General features: G+C 39.2%; 2 protein-coding genes and 1 pseudogene across 2 annotated transcripts; 1 reads left to right on the forward strand and 2 right to left on the reverse strand.

Moving 5' to 3' along the window:
* Positions 1–1,978: 1,978 nt before the first annotated feature.
* LOC125314936 lies at positions 1,979–2,986 on the reverse strand (annotated as a pseudogene).
* Positions 2,987–4,685: 1,699 nt separating this feature from the next.
* On the reverse strand, positions 4,686–6,266 carry LOC115750782 (rust resistance kinase Lr10-like). Its single transcript, XM_030688336.2, has 2 exons — positions 6,078–6,266; positions 4,686–5,983 (listed from the first exon to the last, which is right to left on the reverse strand). Exons 1-2 carry the CDS (start codon positions 6,184–6,186, stop codon positions 4,695–4,697), a joined length of 1,398 nt encoding a protein of 465 aa, XP_030544196.1. The 5' UTR covers positions 6,187–6,266; the 3' UTR covers positions 4,686–4,694.
* On the forward strand, positions 5,152–22,893 carry LOC115750801 (WD repeat-containing protein 75). The gene is made up of 17 exons (XM_048278386.1): positions 5,152–5,163; positions 11,781–11,918; positions 12,045–12,230; positions 13,469–13,648; positions 14,279–14,687; positions 15,160–15,278; positions 15,370–15,447; positions 16,329–16,469; positions 17,576–17,620; positions 17,760–17,926; positions 18,163–18,241; positions 18,317–18,396; positions 18,849–18,978; positions 19,964–20,096; positions 20,286–20,446; positions 21,906–22,095; positions 22,315–22,893. The coding sequence occupies exons 2-17, from the start codon at positions 11,799–11,801 to the stop codon at positions 22,521–22,523; spliced, it is 2,427 nt and encodes an 808-aa protein (XP_048134343.1). The 5' UTR covers positions 5,152–5,163; positions 11,781–11,798; the 3' UTR covers positions 22,524–22,893.
* Positions 22,894–26,161: the final 3,268 nt, after the last annotated feature.

Genomic DNA, 26,161 nt, shown 5'->3' on the forward strand with positions numbered 1-26,161 from the left:
GTACTAGTGCCCTCATTCACTTCATTAAGGTGAACTGAATATCCACAATCAAGATCTATATTAGCTCTTGCAAAATGTGTATCATTGACGGTGTTTCTCCATAGGTGTGGGACCTTATCAAAATTTCTGATCACAATTTTCACTTGTTTTTCAAATGGGTAACTTGTCATTTGCTTTAAAATCTTCCACTTCTTTTTTAACACATCAAAGGCTTGCTCAATTTCTGATCGCAGCGATGAGTGAGAACGGTTGAATACCTCCCGATAACCTATTGGTATGGGACCTTATCGAAATTTTGCAAATGATATCTAACTTCTTTGTATGACCCCAAATAACTTGTTCAATTTAGATATCCAGCATCTACTAAATAATATTTGCCTAGACAAATATAATGTAAATTCAATCAACATAGACACATGTATACATATTACTAATTCACGAACCTAGAGGAGGATGAGGAAACCGTACATCATGTCTCCCAATGACTTCATAGAAGATACGAGTATCATGAGATTGTCCTTCCAAATCAGCCCAAACATAAATAAATTTCATATTAAAATTACACACTACTAATACATTTTGAGTCGTTGTTTATTTTCGACCAATAAAACGAATTTGATCGTGCATACGTACCACTACCGGACTATGTGGGCCATCAATAGCCCCAATACAATCCTAACACTAAAATAAAAATATTATTGTATAATCGAAATATAAGTTTAGTTCTACATTTATATTGCATAAGCAAAACGTATCTTAAAATAAGGATAGAATTTTCGATTATTCCTAATATTCTCTGAAACTTCCCTAAATTGCCAATCGGATGGTTGGATCAAGTATTTTCCCATTGCATATGCTTTATCTAATACTAAGCTAAAGTACCTGCTTATGGTTTTTCCGGAGCGCTAAAAGCGCTTTTGTACTAACCTATTACCCACACTAAGTCCTAAAATGAAAAGAAATATTCCAAGCATTTCTATTACACCAATATTTGGCTAAAGAACATTAGAAGTGCCAAAACTTGTGTACGACGCTCACTTTAGTGCCAAAACTTTCAAAACGATCACTTAAGTGTCAACTTTTTTAAAAAACGATCACTTAAGTGTCAATTTTTTTTTAAAAACAATCACTTTAGTGCCAACTCAAATTTGAGCTGATGTGACTTACCGAAAATCCGACACTTGTTATTTTTTATTAATATTTGAGCCGACATGGCTCGGTGGAGTTGACACTTTGAAGTGATCATTTTTTAAAAAAAGTCACTTAAATGATCGTTTTTAAAAAAAGTTGACACTTAAGTGATCGTTTTGAAAGTTTTGGCATTGAAGTGATCGTTTTTAAAAAAATTTGACACTTAAGTGATCGTTTTAAAAGTTTTAACACTAAAGTGAGCGTCGTACCAAAGTTTTGACACTTGTAGTGTACTTAAGCCCGAATATTCCTAGTTCCTTGAAGACCATAGCATATTACTAAATCTTGAGTTAAACTATTAAATACGATCCTATCCATTTTAAACATTTGATAGCATGTTATTAGATTAGCATCTTTGCCCATCAACTCTTCTAATTATTTATTTCTTGTACATGAAGATGTCATACAAGGTTCTTTGTAACTGTATATTGCTAATAAGCCACTGTGACTTGAGCGATTCCCACAATTGCCAATATTCTTCTTCCACTTTGTCATGATTTTCCCCTTCAAGAGAATCATCCATAACTGGTCAAAGTACCAAAACAAAGAGTTACAATCGGAAAATAGATGAATAATCTAAATTGTCCATAAATAGAAATCATCCATCATATATATGCAAACTCCACCCAATCAAAAGAATACCAACTAAAAATAGCTCCCGCATTAGAACATAAATAGTAATAGAATTCATACATAGTGCAAATAAAGTGCAAATCAAACCAATTAGAAATAGGTTTACATTACAAGAATATAGCATACGAAAGAGTTCAAACAAGTAACTAACATCCTAGTGATGACTATTATGCTCTTCCAACTTAAACTTGAGCCACTCGACTTTTTCTTCATCTCCATCCAAGTTCATGAAGATCTCCGGTTGTCTTTCTTTTCAAAGAAAGTATGATAGTGCAAAAAAATATAGTTTTCGGTCTTGCTTAATCTCAAGTATGGCTTTCAATGTTTGCATAATTTCCTTGTAAGGATCAAACTCCCTTGCAAGAGATGATACACTCGCCCTACTTTCAATAACTGAACAAAGTCTATCAATTTGTGATGCTAACTTAGCAGGTGCGATCAACTTTTTTCCTTTCTTTCCTTCCAACTTGCCTCTACGCCTCTCTTTTATGGCTCTTACTTGGACTAGGTTGAATAATATCGCTACTTGTATTACCCTCTAAATCATCATTAGTAGATCTTGCACCATCACCCATATCAGCTTGAGGGCCTCAATATCTTCATTATTGATTAAACCATGTGCAGGATTCCATGTGGCACTTTCAAGAGCAACTGTACCCCCGAACACTCTATCTAGTAAGACTTCAAGATCCCGATACATGCCTTTCGTTCAAAAAGCCTTAAACTTATGATCCTTCTATTATAATAGAACATTTCTATGAGTTATATCATAAAAGATGAACTTAGAAAAAAGTAACAAAATAATAAATAAACACCTTAATTTTCCTCTCTCACCATTCATCACTTGCATCAATGGTCTTCTTCCTTGCATCCCATCCCAGTCATGTTTCATTTAGAAGCAATTTCCTCCATCTTTTGTATTCTTTCTTAAGATTATCCCACTTATTCTTCATTTGATTTTTATCATATTTTTTGTCCCTCAGCTCCTCAAACTTGTTAATTATGACTGTCCATCCATCCCTTTTGTTGCTTGCAGGACGATTGCCTATTTCAATTTGTTCAATGCACAATTTACAAAAAGTTTCTACATCTTCCGGGCCCCAGTATGTCTTTTCCTTTGATGAACTTGCCATCTTCTAGTAAAACGAAGACAAACATTTGAGAGATGCAAAAAAAAAAAAAAATTAGATAGATTTTTACCAATGGTCGCTTTGCCATGAAGAAATACAGGCCGGGAGGTAGGGGATGTAAGAATAAAAAGATCTACTTGTGGAACATTAAAAGAATTCTGCTTTGTGTACTCTTCGCATTATAAACAGAGGAAGAGCAATTGTGGGGAGTTGATCATATAGTCAAACATAGGCACCTACTTAATGCTAGACATACAAACTACATACCAATCTTTTGCATAATCAACAACATCCGGAACGAGGTAGCAGCACTCATGATTATTGTTCAGTTCCCAAAATTTTGCAAGATATCATTCCAATCTTGCTAGATATCTTAATTATGAAGCCTTCGGTTTGTGCATGAGGGGACTTCTTATTTTTCTTTTTCTTTTTTTTTTTTGGAGGGGGACGGTGAGGCACAGAGCCTCATTAACTAGTGCCACAAGAAATAGAGAGCAAATCCAAAGAGACAAATCACTAAGAAAAGAAAACAACACTTCATACTAGAGCATGAAAAAGACACAATCCCCATTTCCGGACAAAATTGGCCATTTTATTCTTAAACAATTCACCGTCCGCTAGAATCACAACAAGAAAGAATCGAAGTGAAAGAACCTGGATTCCGGTTGAGATGAGCAACTGCAGACAGAGCGAAGATGACGCGAGCACGCAAGAGGCGACCACGCGAGATTCAAGCTCGAGAGGCGAGCTTCGAGATTCCAAAGAGAGCGACACTTGAGAACTTAGATTCTGGTTAAGACGAGCAAGCGCGGACTAAGCGAAAACGACGTGAGAAATTAAAATCGAAAGGAATGAAATGAACAAGAAATTAAACTTACCGAGCAAACGATGCAAACCGACTAATAGACACTTCCAATGAAAGTTCGAAACGGGGCTTATTTCAAATCTATTCTCTAACCGCCGATCTATTATAGAAAACAGGAAAATTAATTAACGTACACAAATAGATTTATATTTTTTTCTGTTTTGGGAAAAAAGCCAAAAAAAAAAATAGGTAAAGAGATTAGTTAACAAACAAGCCGTAAACCAAAACTTGGCCCACACTTATCCAAGCCATGCTAGCATTTAAAGCCGGATCTCTTATGGACATTTTAACAAACACTTAATATGCAACCAAACTAATTTCATCTTGCTCTTTAACTAAGCACATCAAACCAGCCTCTCTCTCTATGCCTCAACTGCAACAAATGAAATCTCACGTGCAATCACCTACAGCACCACCGCCGCCGAAGTGACAGGCGGCCAGGACAATCCTCTCCTTGCGGAGCCACAATCAACAAAGAAGCTCATAGTACCAAAAAACCTTCGAACCCAACGCCCTCAACCCGAAACTTGACAAGCCCATGGCCCGAACCGGTTTTCAGACTACCACCGTAACTGACGGCTGCAGTTCCTCGTGGAACCGGTTTGACCGTATTCGTCATGAAAAATATAGTTCAAAGCTTAGATCGAATTCGCAACCGGCTGGCCAAGAATACTACTCTAGATCCGTCCGAGAGCATCTGCGGGCATGGGATGAGATGAGCAAGCATCTGGCGTTTTGTAGTATTATGATATCAGCAATGCAAAAGAATACTTGATTAAAAATAAAAAAAAAAATAGACTTTCGGAACAACTACAATACATTCATGATTTATCAGAAATGAAATAAAAATCTTTGCCCCAAGGAGATTAATAATGTTATCTGGTAGCTAGCTCTATTTCATTTTGCACAGATTGCTTCCCAGGATTGGAGCAGCAACCTTCGGAGTATGTGGCCCTCAAGGCGGACGGCTCCGAGTCCCATTCGCTTCCATTGTCCGATAACTGATGAGGCTTAGCCGGATCGAGGTACTCGAACGGATATTCGGGCGTCGGGATTTCCATATCTCCTTCCAACATCTTCACCACAGTGCTCATCGCCGGCCTTGCCTCCGGCTTATACTGAATGCACAACAAAGCCACCTTCAACATCCTCGACGCCTTCTCCCTTTCACTCTCGGCAACCCCACAGAGACCGACCATCACCAACAACTCGCCGGTCTGTAGCATTTCCCACGTCCACCGCGGGAGCCACTGTGTAGACTCACTAAGGTTCGGGTCGTGATTTCTCCTCCTCCCCGCGATCTCGAACAGGAGCATCCCGAAGCTGTACACATCGCACTTGTAGGTCACGGGAAACGGTTTCCACATCTCAGGCGCCGCATACCCGGGGGTCCCGCGGAACCCCGTCATGAGGAGCCGACTGCTTTCCCTGTTGTGGAGCTTGGCGAGCCCAAAGTCCGCCACCTTCGGGCTCAAGTTCCGATCCAGGAGGATATTCGCAGGCTTTATGTCGTAGTGGACGATCCTCTGCTCGCATTCCTCGTGCAAGTAGGCGATCCCCTTCGCAGTCCCCACGGCAATCTCGTGCATCTTGCACCAATCGATTGCTGTCTTGTTCCCGAACAGGAACCCGTCGAGGGACCCATTTTCCATGTACTCATAGACAAGCGCCCTCGTCGTCGAGTCGAAGCAAAAGCCGTAGAGCCTGACGAGGTTTATGTGGTGAGTTCTTCCGATGGAGCTCACCTCTGCCATGAACTGCTCCTCGATCCTCTTGTCGTGGACGTTGGTGAGCACTTTGACGGCCACCAGAGTTCCGTTCGGCAACTCGCCTTTGAAGACAACTCCATAAGCGCCGGAACCGAGCAAGGTGGCGTAATCTCTGGTGTAGACAGCTAGCTGCTCCGAAGAAAACCTGGTGGGCTTCAGGAATCTCTCCAGGGTACCAAACTCATCAGGCACTTCCCAGTTGTGTCCCGGCGAGATAGCTGGCGGGGCAACGGAGATTACCCCGGATGGCGAAGAACGAACAACTTGTGGAAACTTTTCCAAGTCATTGGTAGCTATCCTGGCATAGCTTGGGATCGCGGATCCCGCTTTCTTCAAGCAATCGATGATGAAGTACACGACGGTGACGGACGCTACAGTCCCCACCACGCCGGAAACTGAAAACAAGTTGCAGTGACAGCATCGTTAAGAGTACTATATATGACAGTATCGAATTACAAACTTCATACACAGGTCCACGTTCAGACTTACTAATGGCAGCAGCTAAGAACCGATCCATCGCCGAGTTGACCGAATTATTGAAAGTCTCGAAATCGCTTGGCGGTTCTTGATTGTTGAAATCATATTGGAAGGTGCTCATCTTCTCTATGCGGAATCAGATCGAATCGAAACCTCGCTGTGGGATCAAGAACTCTCGTTGAGTGCCTGTTAATCACGACAGTCGTTATGCCTCCAGTTTTTTTATAATGTTAAGTACAAAGTATCTGCAGAGAAGTCTGCCTGCTTATTGTTCTAGTATTTGACTTGCGTGGGTCATACGTTGTTTAATCTCCAACGCGGTTTTGTTAAGGGGAGTTCATCTTCGAGGGAGTTTCGCAGTACGATCAATTCGAAATTGGCGTGCTTCGGTCAACGGCTTGGACTTTGGACCTGTTCAAAGAGAAGATCGTCTGGCATTAGGTGTCAAGACGGATGTGGACACCAAGCAATTGCTGAAGAGCACGATTATGTACAAGAACAAAAGCTCAAAATAAGAATTTTATATACGACCCGACATTTTACCACCGTGACAAATTCGACACAAACCTCTTGATCATGCAGAAATTATGCACAATCTTCCGGCTGTGACAAATATAGCATCCTTAAATATCCCATCCATTCTCACCGTAGTTATCTCAAAGAAAAGTCCCAAAAATTTTTAAATTTATTACATTAATATTAATTCAGTCACAAACCTTTTAATTAGATCAATTCAATCATAAACATTTTTTATATTGGTACCGACATGAATGCTAACATGGATATTTTTTAATAATATTTTCAGTCTTTTACATTTTATTTTGATTTTTTTTCTTTTTTCCTTTCTTTTAGTTCTTTTTTTCTATGAAGGTCGCAAAGGCCGCCGGGCGACCCTCGCCGACCCTAGGCAAGGGCTCGAGCGGCCCCTCGCCTAGACCGGACAAGGGCACCGTGGCCGTCACCGACCTCGGCAAGGGCGTCCCGGCCATCGGCCACAAGGGGCAAAAAGAATATATATGAAATGAAAAAAGAAAAAAACCAAAAATCTTATAAAAATACAAAATATTATTTTTTAAAAAATATCTATGTCAAGACCGATCGTGCCACATCAGTGTCGGATGCCGACATCCACGTTAGTAATTTTCGATCAAAATTAGCGCAATGGATTGGTACCAATGCAAAAAAATTTAGAACTAAATTACTACAAATGCAATAAATGCAGGACTTTTTTAGTACTTTTCCTGACATCTTGTCCACATGTAAGCACACGTAATTCTCACTACACTGACAATTAATAACAGTTAGTATCAGCACATCCTCAACTGCTCAAATATAATCCATTTCGTCTTAATGTCGATTTCTCGGTCTCTCATCAACACCGATATAGTGATTGCTTGTTTTATCTCCTTTGTAATCGACTATGGAATTCAATGATTGACAAAATTCATGAGAAATTATTGCTAACATTATTGCTAATTTCATGAAAAATGAAAGAGGTGGGATTTTTCACAAACAAATACCATCGACAGGATTAGATCTTGATTGAACCTTTTTAAAAACAATTTAGAACTCAATTGACCAAAATTTAATATTTAGGACTCTATTAGCAAAGAAAAGCCGTTTAGGACTTCATTGGAGCTAATGATTCTTTTATGACATCTTATATCCCTTTCAAGCTTCAACAAAAGACTTGGATGGATCATTAGAATTTAAACTGTCTTAAGGATGAGTGAAAAATTACTAACATGTAGTATGTAGTGAATTGAATTTGGCCCATTAAAAATTGTGGATTTCATACGAGGCCGGCATGGATCTTGCGAGATATGATGGTCTAGATTCAGCTCAATACGTACGTCGAGGTAATCAAATGATATGTTGGAATACATGGTCGGTGGACACCCGACACTCGATAAGATGGAATGACCCTTTGTATCCTAAAGCCCTTATCGGTCAAAAGAGGTAAGTGGGTCAACAGAACACGAGGTTGCCTACGGGTACTATAAGGACCTACATGGTAACCATTCTCATTCTCTGATTCTCATCCCATAATAATAAAAAATGAAAATGCTATTTGGTAACGTAAATAATTCTGATTATGATTCTATTCCTAGAATCGGTTTTGGAGAATCAGAATCGGTTTTAGAGTAAGATCCAGAAGCAAAAAAAAGTTGCTTCTGGGAAAAGAATGACTTTTGAAAATAGCAAACAGAATCAAGTCTCACATCTCTAACTTTTTCCTTGTAATTTTCTCGTCATTTTTTCCCCTCTACCTAATAAAAATAAAATAAAATAAAAATAAAAAATAATTTTTTAAAAAAATAACAAAAAATTTAGAAAATCCTTAAAAAATAGAAAAAGCTTAGATTATACTAGTTTGACTTTATTTTCATAAAGTTGGGCCTAAATTTCATAGATTTCACTCTCCTATAAAGAATATTGCAGAGGATGAGGGCATCCAACATGCATACTGGTAGCCGTGCGTTACAAGATGTTTCTATGTATTTAAAAAACGCAACATTTAAAGAACTTTAAACATCATGTATTAAAATTTGTATTTCATTCATGACATGCTAAAAAATAATGTATTTTAAATTATTTGAGTGTGCATTGAAAATTAGTCTTTAATTTATGATGAAATTTTATAAATTAACCGCATAGTTATTTGACTTAAATGAAAAAAATAGGGAAAGAATCATTTTTTTGAAACATAAATTTTGTGCAGTTATCAAACACGTTTCGATTCTCTAAAACTCATTCAGTAACATAATCAAAAAATTCATTTGAACCGGAATCAGGTTTTTTGGATCAGAATGAGAATCAGAGAATAAGAATGGTTACCATGCGGACCCTAAATTTATGCAGCTAATCTTGAGTGAACGTGGAGATTAGTTCGGCCATCCGTCTAGTCGACAACCGTTGAGAAGGATGTTCAAGATGTGGTTCCACAATCTCTCCAAGCTTAGATTGCTCTTCACTCCCGATTTAAATTTAGGTCAAGATTCAGGAATTTTACTCTCCCAAACTAAATCTAAATATAGATCTAGGAGTTCCCTACATGTATTAGATATGTATTCTTTCAGCATATTAACGTTGGTGTCTCTGCACGACCATAGTGATGGGGATGTCGAAATCTTGACGCGCCGCAAGCCATTGCAAATAAAGTGAGAGATCTTGGCGTGTGCTTATCATTAGTGATTGGCCGCTAAAGTTTTACATTGACAAATTTGTTTCGGAGAGATAAGTGTATGCTTCTAGTTGCGGATCGTACTTTGTTATTTGCTTTCCGACTTTTGTCAAAAATTGTTTGGAATTTGCTAGACTTGAAAGATGCAACTCTTGGACTATTATTATCACATGAATGACATCCTTTTTGACAAGGAAAAAAAGGAACACGAGGTTACATAAATATATAATGATACAGTCGTGGATATCTTGGGTCAATAGAACACAAGGTTGTCAAAAGTTTTGGAATTGAGTTGGCCAATTAAAAGATTAGGACTGTATTGACATATGTATAACAAAAACCTTTTCTGATGATTTTTCTCATATTTCCATGGGATTACCAAAAAACATTATCTATGCCGGTTTACCGAGGTTAGAATTCATCTGCAAATACTATGTTACTTGATAATATATAATCACGAAACATCAAATATTCTAAGTTTACACATCAAAATATTAGTAAAAAGATTGGGAAAAAGTTATACGATGAGTTAAATTAATGAATTAATCGCCTACGTTATGCAACCAAGTCAATGAAGCTTTATAATGAGTCCCGATTAAAAATGTAGGATTCATTTTGTATAGTTTCAGTTACATGTGAAAAGTCTTAGCTAGTTTATATAATTTGGCAGTACGTGAAAATCTTGCCATGCAGCAACGACACATTCGTCACTGATTCAACAAAATTTATCATTTAGCGGTCAAAGTCAACGAACGACTTTCCCCCATCAATTGCAATTTTTTTCTGCCTTCATGTATGCCCGTAGCCGTAGGTTCACCGTCGACAGCATCCCAATCTGTTTACCCGCCCAATCTCATTCCTCTCAGCAATGGCGAACGTCTCGGTCTCGAGCGTCCTGAAGCTTGTACCCCTGCTCATGGTGCTCGTGCTCGTGATCCCGAAAGGCGAAAGCCGGGTCCCGTATAAGAAAGCCGTTCGGATCCGGAACGACATGGGCGGCGTCACGCTGATGACGCATTGCAGATCCAAGACCGACGACCTCGGTGTGCACTACCTTGGCGACGGGAACTACACCCGGCGGTCATTCAACAACTTCGTCCGCACAGTCTTTCGGTGCGCCTCAAGTGGAGCGGCGAAGCGAGAGACATCACGGTTTACGATACGCCGAGGGATCTAAATCGGTGTTGGCTCAAGTGCTGGTGGAGCATAAGGCCGAACGGAGCCTCCTCTTACAATGAGAACGAGAATCGATATGAGAAGTTGTATCCCTGGTAGAAGTAGGAGGTTTAACTTCGAAAAAAAAAAATTGTGAGAAACTATCTGAATAAATCCTCTTCCATCTTCGTTATTAGGATAATGACACAAATAACTCGTGCACTTTGACTCAATGTTTTGACTAATATGATCTCTCAGCTTTAACCCAATGCACAATACGATTCCTAAATTTTCAATGTGACCGATATGATCCCTAAATTTTTAAATTTTCAAGGGCGGTCTCTGTCACCCATCTCCGGGCATCGCTGGTGGCCGTCCATCACCTAAGACCGGCCACTACGAATAGAAAAAAAAAAAAAAAAGAAAAAAAATTTAAAAAAATAGAAAATGTAGAGGGTGAAAATGCCCTTAAACAGCGGGTGAGGTTAGACATGACGGATTTCACTGGTCTAGCGCACGACCACCGCCACCTGCTTTGTTCCGCCATTCCACCACCGTAGTCCTAAGATAGAGTTAGCAGTTTGCTTGTTTGTTTTTTTTTTTTTTTTTCCGTTTAGAAGTTTTTCCAGAATTACTTAATAAAAATATTTTGCTAGATTGGATCTTAAGTTTGGAATCATTTTCATCGAAAGAATTATAGTTTCTGTCCCTTTTTTATGGGGTAATTAGCACTACATTGAGCTTGTCTTGAACCGAACCTTTTTTATAGAGTAAACTATCTTTTTCGATCCACACCTAGATTAGTCCTCGAGTTGGGCGGTTTCACCTTAGAATCGGAATTCGAGTAGTTCGGTTCTAACGGAAATCGAGAATCGGACCGATTATTCCAAATTCCAAAAGTTTGAATTCGAACACTTCTTAGAACCAAACCGATTCAGTTCTATCTGATCCGATTTCCGAACCGATCCGTTTTGGTGCATATATCCTTGCTAGAATTCCAGGCTCGAGATGTTCAGGTCAGGCCACGCACCTTTTAATGAAACCCGGTTCACCCGGCCCGTTTGTCCCCTCCGCCCGCCCCTTGTTATGAAGTTGAAGACCTTTTTTAAGCCGAGACGGTCTCATGTCAGGGGTTAATTGGAATTTTCTTCGTATTTCCTGGGCTGGAAAAGGAAAACACCCAAATTTGAGGGGCCAAAACGGAATTAAGCCGTTATACTTTTTCCTTTTGGCCCCATGAACATGAAGCCATCAGCTCGCGGCTAGGGCAGTTTGGCTATTTCCTTCTCCAGAGCTGGGTTTTGGGTTTTAACCCTCTGCTTTCTTCCGCCATCTCTGCCCCTTCTCGCTCTGGCTCTGTGACAATTCAGTGGAAGCTGCACTTTGATCGGAACATGATTAGAGGAGGCAAAAGCTACGTATCCTCGCCGCCTGCTTTCTCCAACGATGCCAAGAGGCTCCTCGTGTGCACCGGCAGCACCGTCTCTGTCTTCAGCACCTCCACCGGCTTGCAGGTCTCGTTCTTGATACACCCGTATGCTTCTTGTTTCTTCATATGTTGTGGGAGAACGTAGATTCTTGGTTCGGGTAACCGAGTTTTGTCCCCTTTTTCTTGGTTGCTGTCTTCTTGAGGTCCGCAGATGGGATCGTTGGAGGGTCATGTCGCGCTTGTTACGTCCGTTATAGTGGTGCCTGACTCCAGCCCCGCCGGTAGATTCTTGTGTTACTGTTGGACTGCTTCGCTTGATGGGACCATCCGGTATTGGGACTTCTCCGTGCTGGAGTTGATGAAGACGGTCGATGTTCGACTGCCCATTTTCTCCATGGTATGTTGGGCTTCCACTCAAGTTGAAAGAGTGATGTTGGATTGGGTTTCTTTCGTGGGGCTTCTCTTCTGTTCTGTTTGGAGTTGCACGGGCTGGTTATGGTTTTGTCCCCTGATTTTGTTTTTTTTTTTTTGTGGGGGAGGGGGGAGCATGTTCAAATGGCATTCTAATGGAAAATGATGAATTGCGGTCAGATTTTGTAAATGGTGCAACATTTTACCTAAATTGCTGCAGACAGACATGGCAGGGGTTCACTTGGCGTCACAGATTTTCAATTGCTAACTCCCTCCTCCTCCCCACCCACCCACCCAAGGCCGCCACCCCACCCCCAAACCGGCCCCACCCCCCCCCGCGCTCACACACCCCGCACCCAAATAGACTAAGTCTGGATCTCTTTGAAGGTTATCAGCTTTGAAGAAATTGCAAATGTTCAATTGCAATATCGTTTTCCATTTTACTTTACTTTTTTAATTGTGTATTAAGTTGTTGAATGTTTCTTAGGAGTTGAGCAAGGGGATACTTTGCATTTAGAATCTTCAAATTTGGTCTTTTTGAGGATTTGAGTCTCTGCTGTTTTTGGAGCTTTTAGACAATTATCAAATGATGGCTCTTATCTTTACTGATAGTTCCCTCTTTCTCTTTCCTTTTATTCCGCTTGTGATTGTTTATGCTGTACTTGATTGATTCTTATAAATTTTATGACATACAATTAGGTTTGCTCTCTGGTGGTGAGGTGGTTAATTGGACTAGTTATAATTGGTTAAAAAACTGTTGCTAATACACTGCCAGGTGGAAGCATTTAAAAACAATTTTATAGCAGCTAATTTTTTTTTCCTGGTGATGCTAAAACTAATGGTCTTGTGTTTGGTTGGATCTACTGGATGCTTTCTGACATATATGTAAGTCTGAGAGCCAATATTGTGATGGGTGTGACCAAATTGACATTGACAATGTTCAGATTCTGCTATTTGGCAAGGTAGCCAACTTAGCATCTTTGGCAGTTTGACCACTTGGATTCATTGTCTTAAATTATTTTGTGGGCACATTTAGTTCTTTATGGATATATTATTTTACCATTATTTAGATCAAAGGGAAACTTATAGCAGTTTAAGCCTTCCGTTGACGTCTTAGTCATCATGGTTGATAAGTTATTCATACTGTCAAGGTATAGCTTTGCTTTTTGTTGTGTTCTGGGAATACCCTGTGGATTTTGTACTTACAAAGATTGTAATATCCAGGTGATTCCGTCGTTATTGTCACAGCAAAATGAGAGCAGTGAAAGATCCCCAGATGTTTTTGCCTATATATCAGTCGAGAATATAAGAGCACCGGAAACACAACCAAAAGCCTTACGAGGGCAAGTTCGAAAGTGTAACCTAACCAAATCTTCTCTTGCCGGAGGAGTAACATTGAAAGAGGTGCAACACAGATGTAGTGTGCTTATTTTGCTCCTCTCCTTACGATGTTAATACCTGCAAAAAAATTCATTTTGCTTTTCAGCTGATTCTCTTAATATGATTTGGACATTGTTATGGTACTTTTTGTTTCCAGTTTACAAAATGAATAGCTAGTTAGTTCTTATGGTGTTCCTTGAAATTTCGCGATCATACGGCACAATTCTTGAAGAAAAAAATGAAGTGATTTCCATCTTAGGTTCATTTAGATCCTCTGTCTAGGTCTGTTACAATATAATCTCTAACATCTCTCCCTTATTTAGGTGGGAAATAGATTTTGAAGTAAACATGACAATATCATATATGAGGTGGCTTAGCCAAAACAAAAAAGACCTCGATGAGGTGAGCTAAGAGACTAAAGCAACGGTTTTTCACCAGTCTGCCCAAAACTCATATAATACACGTGAGGGGATCTTTAGTGTCTAAATAATGGTTCTTTCGCTTATAAGGTGTCTTTTTCTTCTTTGTAGAGCACTGATTCATTGCTTAAATTTCCTGAGTATTGGTCCTTGTGTTTAGTTATTGACTAATTAATACAGGTCCTTTTTAATTGCGATGTTCTTATAGCTGTATCTTGTCAAATTATCTTCGCAGACCAAGAAACCAGAGTATATAACCATTAGTTCCTCAGGAGAATTTTTTGGCATTCTCGACAAGCAGAAGCTTCACATATGGAAGGTTCCTGAAATTGAGTCAGAACGTGTAGTGCTTAAAAGAATAGACCTTCATCATACAAAAAAGTTCACCGTTTTTGCCTTCCACCCCACTCAAAGAATTGTGGCTGCTGGGGATGTAACTGGGAGAATTTTAGTTTGGAGAGGATTTGGTAAAAGGACATTTTCCATAGGAGACGGGCAACCAAATGGAAGATTGACAAACTTTGATGAAGACAAACCTGGGGTGAGGGGAAATGATGATGCTGATAATTGTACAACATGGCATTGGCATCCTCATGAAGTTTGTTGTCTTGTATTCTCTTCCGATGGAGCCTACATGTATTCTGGTAAGTTAAATAGGCTGTTGAGTAAGAACTGTAATATGATAGTATGGAAATTTGTAGGTTAATTATATCTGTCACTGGGGGAACATGTTTGATTGCTGTGTGTTGTTGTCTGTACTAGTGCAACCTATTCATTGTGATCAATCTTCGTGCAAAAGCTGATTTTGGTTTCTAAAACTGATGAATAGGTTGTCACTCATGGACCATGTAAGTTCTAAGAGGTTGATATTTATATAGTCATGGTTAGATGTGATCTTATTATGTGTTTTGTTGTCAAGGTTATAAGTAACTAGGTTAGGTTGGTAATAGCGAAATTTTGAATTTCCTGTTGGAGTCTGATAGCCGTTGGGTTTTCGTGTATGGGATAGCCGGAGCATGCTTTCTCTCAGCCCATATCATAGGCCTGTGGAAGTTTAAGTGTTGATGTTCAACATTCAAGAATTTCCTGGTTATGACTCTTTTTTGGGGCTTGCAGGAGGTAGGGAAGGAGTTCTTGTGGTATGGCAGATAGATACTGGGAAAAAGAAATTTTTACCACGAATCGGATCTCCACTTTTGTATTTTGTGGATTCTCCCGACCCATCGCTTGCCTCTGTGAGGAAAGCTTGTTTGCAATACTTCATATTTGAGTATTTCTCTCAAATACTGGAGAAGCTGATGCAGTCAATTGCTGAATGTTTTTCAGATTTCTTGTGCGGATAATCAAATGCATCTACTGAAAATGCCTGCAATGGAAATGGTGAAATCTATTTCGGGAATCAAGGTATGTTTAAGGCAGGTCTACTTTTAGTTGTTGTATGCAGGTTTCTGTGAACTTTTGGTTTGTATCACTTTTTGTGTATCTAAATCTGTTTATAGTATACCTGTTAAAGGTGGATAAAGATAATATTTTAATCTGATTTTGCCAAGCTACTATCCGGAACTATTATATCCATCTATAGATATATCTTATTTGTGTCTGTTATAGTAGTTATAAACATAGCCGATGTATGGACTAGGAAGACGATTTTAATCAAGACATTACAGTTCCAGAATGATAATGCGTTCATTTTAGTTGTGGAAGTTGATACAGTTATGGAAAATGTTGCCAAGCAAGAGCCAATAATCTATGTATAGTGGGAGACATCTCCTCATGCACAATACATTAGGAATATCTATGTCTATACAGAATCCATATGTTTATGTTAACAGGTCTCTTTGTGATGAATAGGTGTAATGTAGGAATTCTACTATCAGTTTCTGAATTTTATCTACTTGTATTGCGTCAATTAATTCCAAAGGATGTATGTAGTGCCATTGTAGGTTCAATGATTATCTTAAGGAATATTGGAGCACTGAAACCTAAAAAAGACCATTTTCTTTATAGAGGAGAATCTAAATAGCAAGGTGCTTAAGTGAATTCCATACAGAAATCATTCAAAAAAATTTCGATACCTTTTATTTTTTTGGTCAAAAATAGAGAATAAACTAGAAAAGGGCCCAACCGGGTTAATATTATCTAACATTTTGTTAAAACATATTCATAAAGTTAGGAGGATATTTTGGGTATTGAAAAGCAATTAATGTTCTGAAAATAAGTATTTTAGGGTAGTGAGTCTCCGGTTGTCTTGACACTGGTTATTCTCTTAAATTCCTGATTCGCAGCTCCCCTTTTCACCTCCTGAAGCAGTTAGCAGCTTATGTGGTGGGTGCGTCTTTGATGAGAAAGCAGGGGTAGTTGCTCTACATACAGAAAATTATGGCATCCAATTCTATAGTTTGTTCGATGATCATGCAATATCTGAGGTATGAATAAACAATTGTCTGATCTTTAGGTAATGTAAGCAATTTTTAAATTTCTGAAAACATGGCAGTTTCACTATAGATGATCCATTTTAATTCTTTTTTGTTGACTGAGTTTCCTTTAACGAATGTTCTGGTACCTCAAGATGTGCTACACTGCATCTTCCCCGTGATAATTTTCCTTTGAAATGGGTGGTGGTTGGAGTGAGGCGGATTTTGAGAACTAGAAGGTGACAGGCGATCAAGATTCCTTTCTAGTCAATTAGATTTCACACCAGAGACATGATCCTTTGCTTTAGATGTAACTGCAAAAGATATATCTCAGATGAAGCACTTAGGACATTTTTAAGTATGTAGCTTATTGTTTTCACTGAACATTTCTCAGAGTTGTTTTACCTCATTCATTTTTCTGCCTTTTACAATAAAATCTTAGTCACGTCATGGGTGACAACCAATGAAACTTGAAATATCTTAATGTTATTTCACCGGGAGAGCATTAAAAGAACATTTTGTGGTTCAACCTTTTGGCTGTTTTCAGTTTTAAGAAACTAGAAGAGAAAATGACACAAATGGTCCCCGAACTTTGGCCCAATGTGCTATGTGATCCCCGAACTTTTAATTTGACCAATATAGTCCTGAACTTTAATCCAATGTGCAATGTAATCCCTAAACTTTCAATTTGTTCAATGTGGTTCCCAAACTATGTTCAACTTAGTCCCCGAACTATAAGAAACTATTCAAAATCATCCTTGAACTTGAATTAATGGAACGACTACGTTGAACATCTTCCTATAATTCAGGGACTAAGTTGAGTATGCTCCAAAAATTCAGGGATCATATTGGTCAAATTAAAAGTTCAGGGATTACATTGCACATTGAATCAAAGTTCATGGATCATTTGTGTCATTATCCCAAGCTGGAACAGTAAACTGAAAGTATAGTTCGTCCAAATGCAAGTCATATTGATAGAAAATGATGGTGGGGTTTGGGAAGGTAAATATCTATGTGGCCAAGATGACTTTTCTGAGGACAAAGGATTTACATTTAGTGAGTACCATGTCTGGGTGCTATGAACTGGAAACTAAAGCATTCAAGATTCTCCTGTGCAGGTTCAAGTATGTGAGAGAAATCATCAGCCAGGCAATGAAATCACGGTAATGCTATTCATTTGTTCTTCTGTTTCTTGAGTGGTACTGCTTGGCTACATGGGGTCTCTTGTCGATCCTTTCTAGTTTCTATCTACACTTGGATGTTCAGCTACTTAATTTCTATTCTTGGATGTTCTGGTTGCAGGTTGTAGTGACTCAGCTGGCCCTTTCAGTTGATGGTTCTTTTATGAGTACCGTCGAAGTTAGGCTTCCTGAAGAAGATATAGGCGGTCTTGTTTGCCTTAAGTTTTGGACATCAGATTCTGAGGATAAACGTTTTAGATTGTTGACCGTGATCTACGAACCTCACAGGTTTGTAATTGTTTTCCCTTCCATCGCACCAATAACAAGGTCTGTCCTGAAACATGTGACTCGCAGACACACAAACCCAAAAGGAAAAGCGTTGCCTAGGCATTAGTGCTGAAAGCAATCAATAAGTTTCATAAATTAATATATGCTGTAAATTTTTTACTTTTGAATGGCAAAGTAGATAATTCATAGATGCCACTATCTCTGAAAATACCCAATCTGAAGTTATTTTCTTCCAGGGATTCAGATATCTCTGCTGTTGCTTTCCGGCCTACCCAGTTAATGGCAGTAACTTCATCCTATGGTGGGGACTTCAAGGTAATTTGATCACTGAATCAAATCATTGAGATCTGTATTTCTTGGTATGTCTAATGTTCCTTTGCAACATCTCAGACTTGGGTATGTGGAGATGAGATTGAAAGAAGGGAAGTGCAGAATACCGGCTGGACGTGCTATGCAGTTGGTTCATATAAGTATGGATGACTTTCCCTTCCGCTTTTCCGTTAGACATACTGCCTCCTGGTTATCTTACTGTTGTTTACTTAATCACTGGTGAGAAAGTTGCGAGAATAGAGTGATATAATCAGAACCTTGTGTGCGTACAAGTCAAACATTGGACAGGATATCTGCTTGTGAGTATGTCCACGAGTCCAATTATGTTGCATCCTCACTGACTTTTCCATTGTTCTTTGTCTTAGTGTCCATGCTAATATGTTGACAGAGATGTCTTGACTTTGATCAGCTATGCTACCAGTTGTCCTTGTTTGTATTATCTGTGACTGTCGAATATTGCCACGGGATTCATTTATGCTGTTTAACATGGAACAGAATGAGTATATGCCTTTTAATTTTTCATGTCTGGAGAACACTGTGTATTGTTGAAATTGTAATTTTTTAGTCTGATTGACTTTTGTTGGCCTTGCAGGAAAAGACCCATGACAGCAGCTACGTTTTCTGCCGATGGTTCCGTTCTTGCTGTTGCGGCTGAAACAGTCATAACACTGTGGGATCCAGATAGGAATATACTTGTGGCCGTAATTGGACATGCTTTCACGGTGATTCTAAACTCTTAGTGGTCATATTGGAGTGGATGTGTTTTGCGTATGTTTATGGGACAGAGCTGGTTAAGCATGGAAGGTCAGTTTGACGGTCCTCCTTGGGCTGTCAATGAGAAAGCATGGTTGCCGTATAGCTTGAGACTATGTCTGGGGCATAGTTGATGAAGAGCCTATTGAATAAATTGCTGTCCCCTGTTAATGCATTTTAGTTTGGGGAGTAATAAAAGTCCTTTCATCACATTAAATCTTTAGATATTCCAACGGAGTAAGGGAAACCGTGGTAGGCCTTTTCTGCTATGCCCCTGGAGCCTCTGGTGGCTTTCACAGGAGGAAAGGAAAGGGAATTGTCCTCCGACTGCCTCTCCTTGAACTTGAATTTGATAATGGAGGTTCTCCTGAAGAAACTATTTTGCGATTTTGCATTTTGGCAGGCATAGTCAACTGACAGGTTAAATGATAGTCAACGACTGTGAACCAACTGCAATGTCACAATGGTCACCTTTTCAATATCGTTGTGGACATTGTTCTTGATTTGGCAGACTTAGGTGGCTTTTTCTTGACCTTGAGGCTGGATCGGTTTAACACCTACATTTACTATGGGTGATCAGTTCCTATCCGCAAGGACCTTTAACTTGACTATTGAATCAAATTATCATTCTGGACTATACGTGGCAAGTTTAAGTGTTTTTAGATATTACAATGGCAGGTGAATTATTTTGATGCTAACAATGTCATCCTCGGGTCAAGAAGGCATGAACTCCAGGCCAATTTTTAATTTTAAAAAAAAAATGTTTGGCTTGGTACCCTTGGTTCTTTAATGGAGGAATGGTTAGAGTAACTTACCATAGCTTTCACATTGGCTATTCCTTCTCAACCATCCTAATGCAGCTGTTGCAATCGTTGTGTTTTAATATTTAGAACTTTGAACTTCTCTCAGTTAACCTATGGAAGTCTGATTAGTATCTTGAATGTCATTTTGCAGCCAATCAAGACCTTGTCATTTGTAGGGCAGTCAGGTTACATCGTATCGGCATCTAGAGGTTCCAGGCCGCAGCTGTCTGTGTGGAGCCTGTCCAAGTCGTCAAAATTATGGTCATACTCTCTCCAAATAGAAGGTTAGACCTTGCAACATTTCTTTCCTCCAAACTGCGATGGCTGTTTGACATGCTTAGTTATCACTTAGGTTGCCATACAAGTTCTTGCACAAGTTAAGTTTTTGTCCATAATTTGCAGGAGTTTTTTTATATACTTATGTTCTTATACTCTGATCATGAGCATGCTCAATTCAACTTTTCTTTCCACAGCTGTCACTTGCTTGGGTGATTCCTCGACTTTTGCCATCCTTGCTCTCCTCCCTAAGTTAGCTACAGAATCTCAGGGAATGGCACTTGGAGGGAGGGACGGAGCAATCCTTACTTTCGATGTTAACAGACCCGATCCTGTGGCTGTATGGTCTGTGAGAAAGGTACATATTCTCTTCATCCTTTTGCTTTTCAAAGTTATTTATTCAATGCCATCACCTTTTTATTAATAGTCCTCTTTTTCTATTTATCCTCCAGCCAGATGGAACTAGGGAGGGAGTCCACAAAAAATTTATCAACTGATAAAAATATTTAAAAGTAACTGAAGGTCAGGGAAACTACTTAGATGTATGAAGTAAATGTGCTTATACTATTATCCTTTATCGCCTAGACGTAAAGGTTTGCACTTCTTTCATTGTGTAATTTATTAGTCGACACATGGAAGCTCTGCAAGAGCTGTTTGGTAACGTCATCTGAGCAGTGGACGATGGTAGCCGTAGTTGTTAAGGTACTGATCTGTGTATGGTCTTACAGGAGGAATAGGAGGAGGAGGAGGAAGAGAAGGAAAGTCAGTCTCTGTTGAGGAGGGAAGAGATCGTAGATGCATATGTAGACAGTGCTGCGTCTTCTTATTTCCCCTCACTACTTGGGTGTATTAAGCCACTCACCAAAACTAAAGAACATATTTATCCTTAAGGGCCAAGTCTCTCCAGCAGGTCTTTTGAAGTTTCAATAATCAAGTAATGACTGAGAGACATTGGCAGATGCAACTAAAACTAGAAAGCCCAAATATAACTCCTCCTATCAAGTTCAGTCTCATAGTTGCATATGACAGAAAAACTATTGTTTCTGTAGAGGAATAGAGGAAATTAACTGAAGGAAGCATGTTTATGTCTAGAGAATAATTGAAGTTTGAGACAATTCCTTTTGATTTATCAATTGTATATGCAGCTTTAACGTGGATTATATTACATGTCTTTGTACCTGTTTCCATTTTCTTGGATCCTTTTAGGCAAGTCCCCATGTTTAAGATTTTCTCTGAAGTCAGTTCAAACACTTGGATATGCACCTGGACCTAGTCTTGGCACCCAAGTCCAATCAACATATTTGTTAGGAATATAGTAAAAATGTTAAATGCTGAGCATGGTGTTTTAGCGCAGTATGCAAATCATTATTTTTCCTGAATAACGCATGCTGATTTCGTCCTTTGATGACGTAATCAGTGTACATAAGAACAGTTAAATATGTGGCCACTCCTGTGATGGTAGCTCAATTTCTCTTTTAGTGTAAATCTTTTCTCTTTTTAGCCAAATAAAGGAACACAGATAAATGTAGCATGAAACGGAAAAAAATGAATTTTCCATTCTTTGGGCAACAATTTATGAGATTTGCATACACAAGAAAGTGATGAAACAGTGGTAGTATTTAATTGCTGAGTGGAATATCCACTCTGACTCTTGTGAATGAAATGAATCAGGAGTTTTCTCTGCCTGGTTCTCTTGTTTCTTTAATAGGATCTTGGAATCCCGCTGCATCGGAGCTAAACAAAGCATTTTCCTTTTGACACAATTTCTGCAGCACAAATTAGTGGTTTATCGAAAAAGTCATCTGTGCTTATTGCAGGCTGAAGGCGGTGCTCTTGCATTTATTCAAGGCAGTCCATCACAAGAGAACATTACTCAAGGGAAAACATCTTGCGGGTTGCTTGCATTTATAAATGGTGATCATGAATATGTCCTCTTTGATCCATATAGTGATGAAGCAACTGAACATGGCGTTGCTCACAGGACAGGCCTTGTTTCTGAAGAAACGGGTACAAAACTGATCTTACAGTAGAGAGCTTTGGTGCTGTGGTGAATCCACAGCCATTAACAGTGCATTATATTGTTTTTTCCCATTAGGATGGGATCAATGGTCATGTTCAATTCAGAGTAGTACACGCTGTAGATAGTACCTTCTTAATGCAAATTAGAATCCCACTCTAGTTTCTTCTTTTGTAGTTGATCTTTATTTAAGACTATGATTATTGCAGAGAAGTATGGGTACTCGTCCATATACGGGGAGCTACAGGAGTTCAACCTCGAGAGAAGCCAGACCACTGAGATCACGGTCGCTCCATCTGAGAAGCCTTGGGCTACCTTATTCAGTGGATCTTCGCAAACTCTTCCACCTCTCACCAAATTGTGTTCGGCATTCCTGGAATCGCTCTTGGAAAAGCGACCTGCAGTGGTAGAGCAATGAGAAGCCTGACTTTTTTTTTTCCTGGAATATGTTCCGGATGCATTCATTTCAGCTGCCATGTGCTGATTGGTTGTTGGCGAGAGTGATAGGCTGCTGTCACGATGCGTTAGCCGAGTTTTCTTTCAAGTAAATTACTGTCGAACTTCCGAATTCTTCCTTGATATGTAGATTTTGCAATTTTGGCCAGAGTCTTGTAATTGATGTAGTGCTTAGAATGAGCGGTGGGTGATGTATGCTGTCTCGGTGGAAAATGAGGATAAGCTGAGATAGCGAGGGAGGGTCGTCGAGGCATATCTTGTGTTTCTGGACTGGCTGCAGAGGAGGTTTTGACAGTTTCTTTTGCGTTGGTATTTTTGTGTATTGTTATTTATTTTCCTTTGCATGAGTATTGTGTTGAAACGTAGGGCTTGGACCTAGTCGCGTTACAATTCGCATATGAAAAAAACAACACAGGGTTTCTTCCATTGGTATCGTATCGCGATCTCTAACGGATGAATTGTTGCTAAAATCATGGTTATCAATGTACCATAGGCTATCATATTATGAGTTTCGGTACGCTTGTAGAGATTTTCTTTTGGTGAAATGTATCAATCAAGACTGGAACGAGGTCATGCATACAGTGAGAAAGGATCACGCTCAAAACATGTACTGATTCGCATACCAACTCCTCTAGAGTACAAAAGATTTGTAAGGCGGCGGGAATGAAGCACATCCGAGTTTGCAAGGGGAAGGTTGTTGAATTTTTTACGACGAATAAAACCCATTGTTACCGCGAGAACATGGCAAGAAATGACCAAAATCAGAGTGATGATTCAAATCTGGAATTGTTTTTTTTTTTTTTTTGTAAGATAAGTATATATAGACTTTTCAAAGCGCTAGGTAACAAGGATGGGCCGAACATAAAAACCTTAACCCAATTAGGACACAAGAAATTGTCCTAGAGGGGTCAAAGGTGATCAAATCTGGAATTGTTTGTACTAGATGATTTGAAGAATAATCTTCATCTCCTGGGGCTTAGCTCGGCCATGAAGCTATGCGAAATCATCTCTCCATGGACAAGGAAATGTTCTTTTACCTTAAGCTCCGTTTGTTTTGCGAAAAAATGAGTAACTTGAAAAATGCTTTTTTTCAAAAAATGATCATTTATATCAATTACAAAGATAAATGAATGAAAATTATTTTCATCGCTTATGCAAATTTTGGGACATAAATTATTGTCGATACTAAAAAAAAAAAATTCATTAATTAATTATTTTAAGCTAATCATGTAATCATTTTTACGAAATGATTTTCAAATCACTCATTTTCTGTGAATCAAACGGAGCGGAAACAAAAGCAATCTAACAAAAACATGCCCACGAGAACAATCAATAGCATGAGTACGTCACACATTTCCTAAAAAATTACATCAATTGAGAGCGACATCGCATCTCTTGGACACTTACTGCGGTCGTATCTCCAGGCCACCTTCCGCTTTGGGAATGTTTTACATTTGTGGTCCCTGTCGTTTTGGATTTTTCCATTTTCAATCCCGGTACTTAATTTTGTCCCGACTCTCTTGTATGGTTGTTTGCCGACGATTCAAGTCCTTTCATCAAATTTCCAGTTTAAACTCAACATAAATTGGTGGTGGAAATTACCAAAAAATTCCTACATTTCTTGCACTTGTGTCAATTTAATCCTAAACTTTTTAATTTGGCAAATTCAATCCTAAACCCTTCGACAATTTTTCAATTGAGTCCTAAATGTTACAATTTTGCCAATTTAGTCATAAACCTTTTGATGATTTTTCAATTTAGTCCTTCCAACAAATCTTTGCCAAAAATTATCGTTGATGTGGCGATCTAATCAACGCTAATAATCCTACGTGGCACGACCAGGTCTGACGTGGACAATTTTTTGAAAACTTTTATTTTTTATTATCATTTTTTCCCAATTCGAGGCCGGTGACCCCGGGGTCTTGGCAAGAAAAGAAGAAAAAGGAAAAAAGAAACCAATAAATAAAAATTCAGAAAAATTAAAAATGCAGAAATCGTCTACGTCAGCATCGGCTATTGACCAGGTGTCGACCTGCCGTCACTTCATTAGTTTCCAGCCAAAATTGGTAGAATGACTAAATTGGAAAATCGTCAACAAGTTTGGGACTAAATTAGCACAATCGAAAATTTTAGGACTCAATTGGCAAATAATCGAAAGTTTTAGGACAAAATTGGCCAAATTAAACGATCTAGGGCTGAATTGACTCAACTGTAATAGGTTGAAGACTTTTTTGGTAAATTTCCCTAAATTGATGGGTCAGCACCTAGGCAATCTGGTGCTTTCCTGTGCAAGTCTATAAATGAAATTCATTACTCAAATTCCGTATAAAAGAACGAGGTAGATCCTCATCATATTTGGATTCCTCAAATTCCCTACCAAAGTAAAGTACGATGTCCACGTACATTTTCTACTTTTGACCTTTATCTAATGGAGCCAACCTAAATCTCAACCAGCAGCAGCAGGAAAATTAGTTGGGGTTGACAATAATAACAAAGTGGACCATAGGGTAAGCAACCGAAGCAGAAGGAAGAGATGAGAGGGCCCTATAGAGAACGTGGTCAGAAAATCTATAATGGAGTCCGACCATAATAACGGAATTTATTATCTTCATGCATAAGGACACTAGATTACATATAAAAAATAAAAGTGGACTATAGTCTAGACTTTAAGTTTATTAGGCATACGCATGACAATTGACCTGCTTGATTAGTAGGTTCCGTTCGAGTTCAACTAGATTTTTCTCCCCCAAAAGCGTAACAACTAGTTGTCACCTATTATGGGAAGGATGTCCACTTTAGGTGAATGAATTTCGAATCATCGAATAATTCATAGATCTAATCAGTCATGTGGTGTGCGATACGAGTAAAAATCCAGGTAGATGATTAGAACATCAGATTTTTCGACTTTGCTGGAGCAAGAGATTGTACTAGCAACATGCATCTTAATTAGACAGGTCCGTTCTTAACTCTTTGATCATCATCACCCGGATGGCCGATCGGGAGACAACGTCAATAGGTGCACTGCGCTCTCTCGGTCCATATAGATCGCCAGCACCCGATCCTATCGTAAACGCGTTTTTACACGAGTCTAGTGCACCCGTGCCGTTAAATCATGTTTGGTCCTAAAAGGATCAGGACGTGGCTCTCACAATGCCAATCTCCTTCGCTCATCGTTACACTTCTCGGCCGTGCCTTGACTTTTCCAAGAATTACATATGTTCGATTCATATCCATTTCGTCGGGCGTGCCTTGACTTTTCCACCTTGGGGTCTAAAGAGGTTCTGCTTGTTCTTCTTAAAGACATCCTTCCAGAAAACTTTCTTTACCTCACTTTCTCACCCTCCTCCTCCTCGACCTAATATTCTACACCAATGGTTGTTCATCGCTAAAAGCTTAGTGCCAAGCTGACATGACAAAGCACCCAGCTTGGCTAGACAGTACCCCTCAATCACAAAACCAAATTCAGTGGAAGAGAGAATCGAATTCTTATTGGGTACGATTCATACTCCGCATCGATAGAAAGATACAAGGGTGTCACCCCGGCGGGCATCGCAGGGGGCAGAGCTTTCAGGCTGCCATATGGCTTTTAAAATTCGGATC

The sequence above is a fragment of the Rhodamnia argentea genome, chromosome 4 (assembly GCF_020921035.1).
Source record: "Rhodamnia argentea isolate NSW1041297 chromosome 4, ASM2092103v1, whole genome shotgun sequence".
Lineage (NCBI taxonomy): Eukaryota > Viridiplantae > Streptophyta > Magnoliopsida > Myrtales > Myrtaceae > Rhodamnia > Rhodamnia argentea.

Bases quoted from the DNA above. Each gene is read 5' to 3' on its own strand.
- LOC115750801 (XM_048278386.1), top strand. From the start codon at position 11,799: ATGATTAGAGGAGGCAAAAGCTACGTATCCTCGCCGCCTGCTTTCTCC. The intron at 13,649-14,278 runs GTGCAACACAGA...TTATCTTCGCAG, and splicing joins GAGGAGTAACATTGAAAGAG to ACCAAGAAACCAGAGTATAT. The intron at 17,621-17,759 runs GTAATGCTATTC...TTCTGGTTGCAG, and splicing joins AGCCAGGCAATGAAATCACG to GTTGTAGTGACTCAGCTGGC.
- LOC115750782 (XM_030688336.2), bottom strand. From the start codon at position 6,186: ATGAGCACCTTCCAATATGATTTCAACAATCAAGAACCGCCAAGCGAT. The intron at 5,984-6,077 runs GTAAGTCTGAAC...ACTTGTTTTCAG, and splicing joins GTTCTTAGCTGCTGCCATTA to TTTCCGGCGTGGTGGGGACT.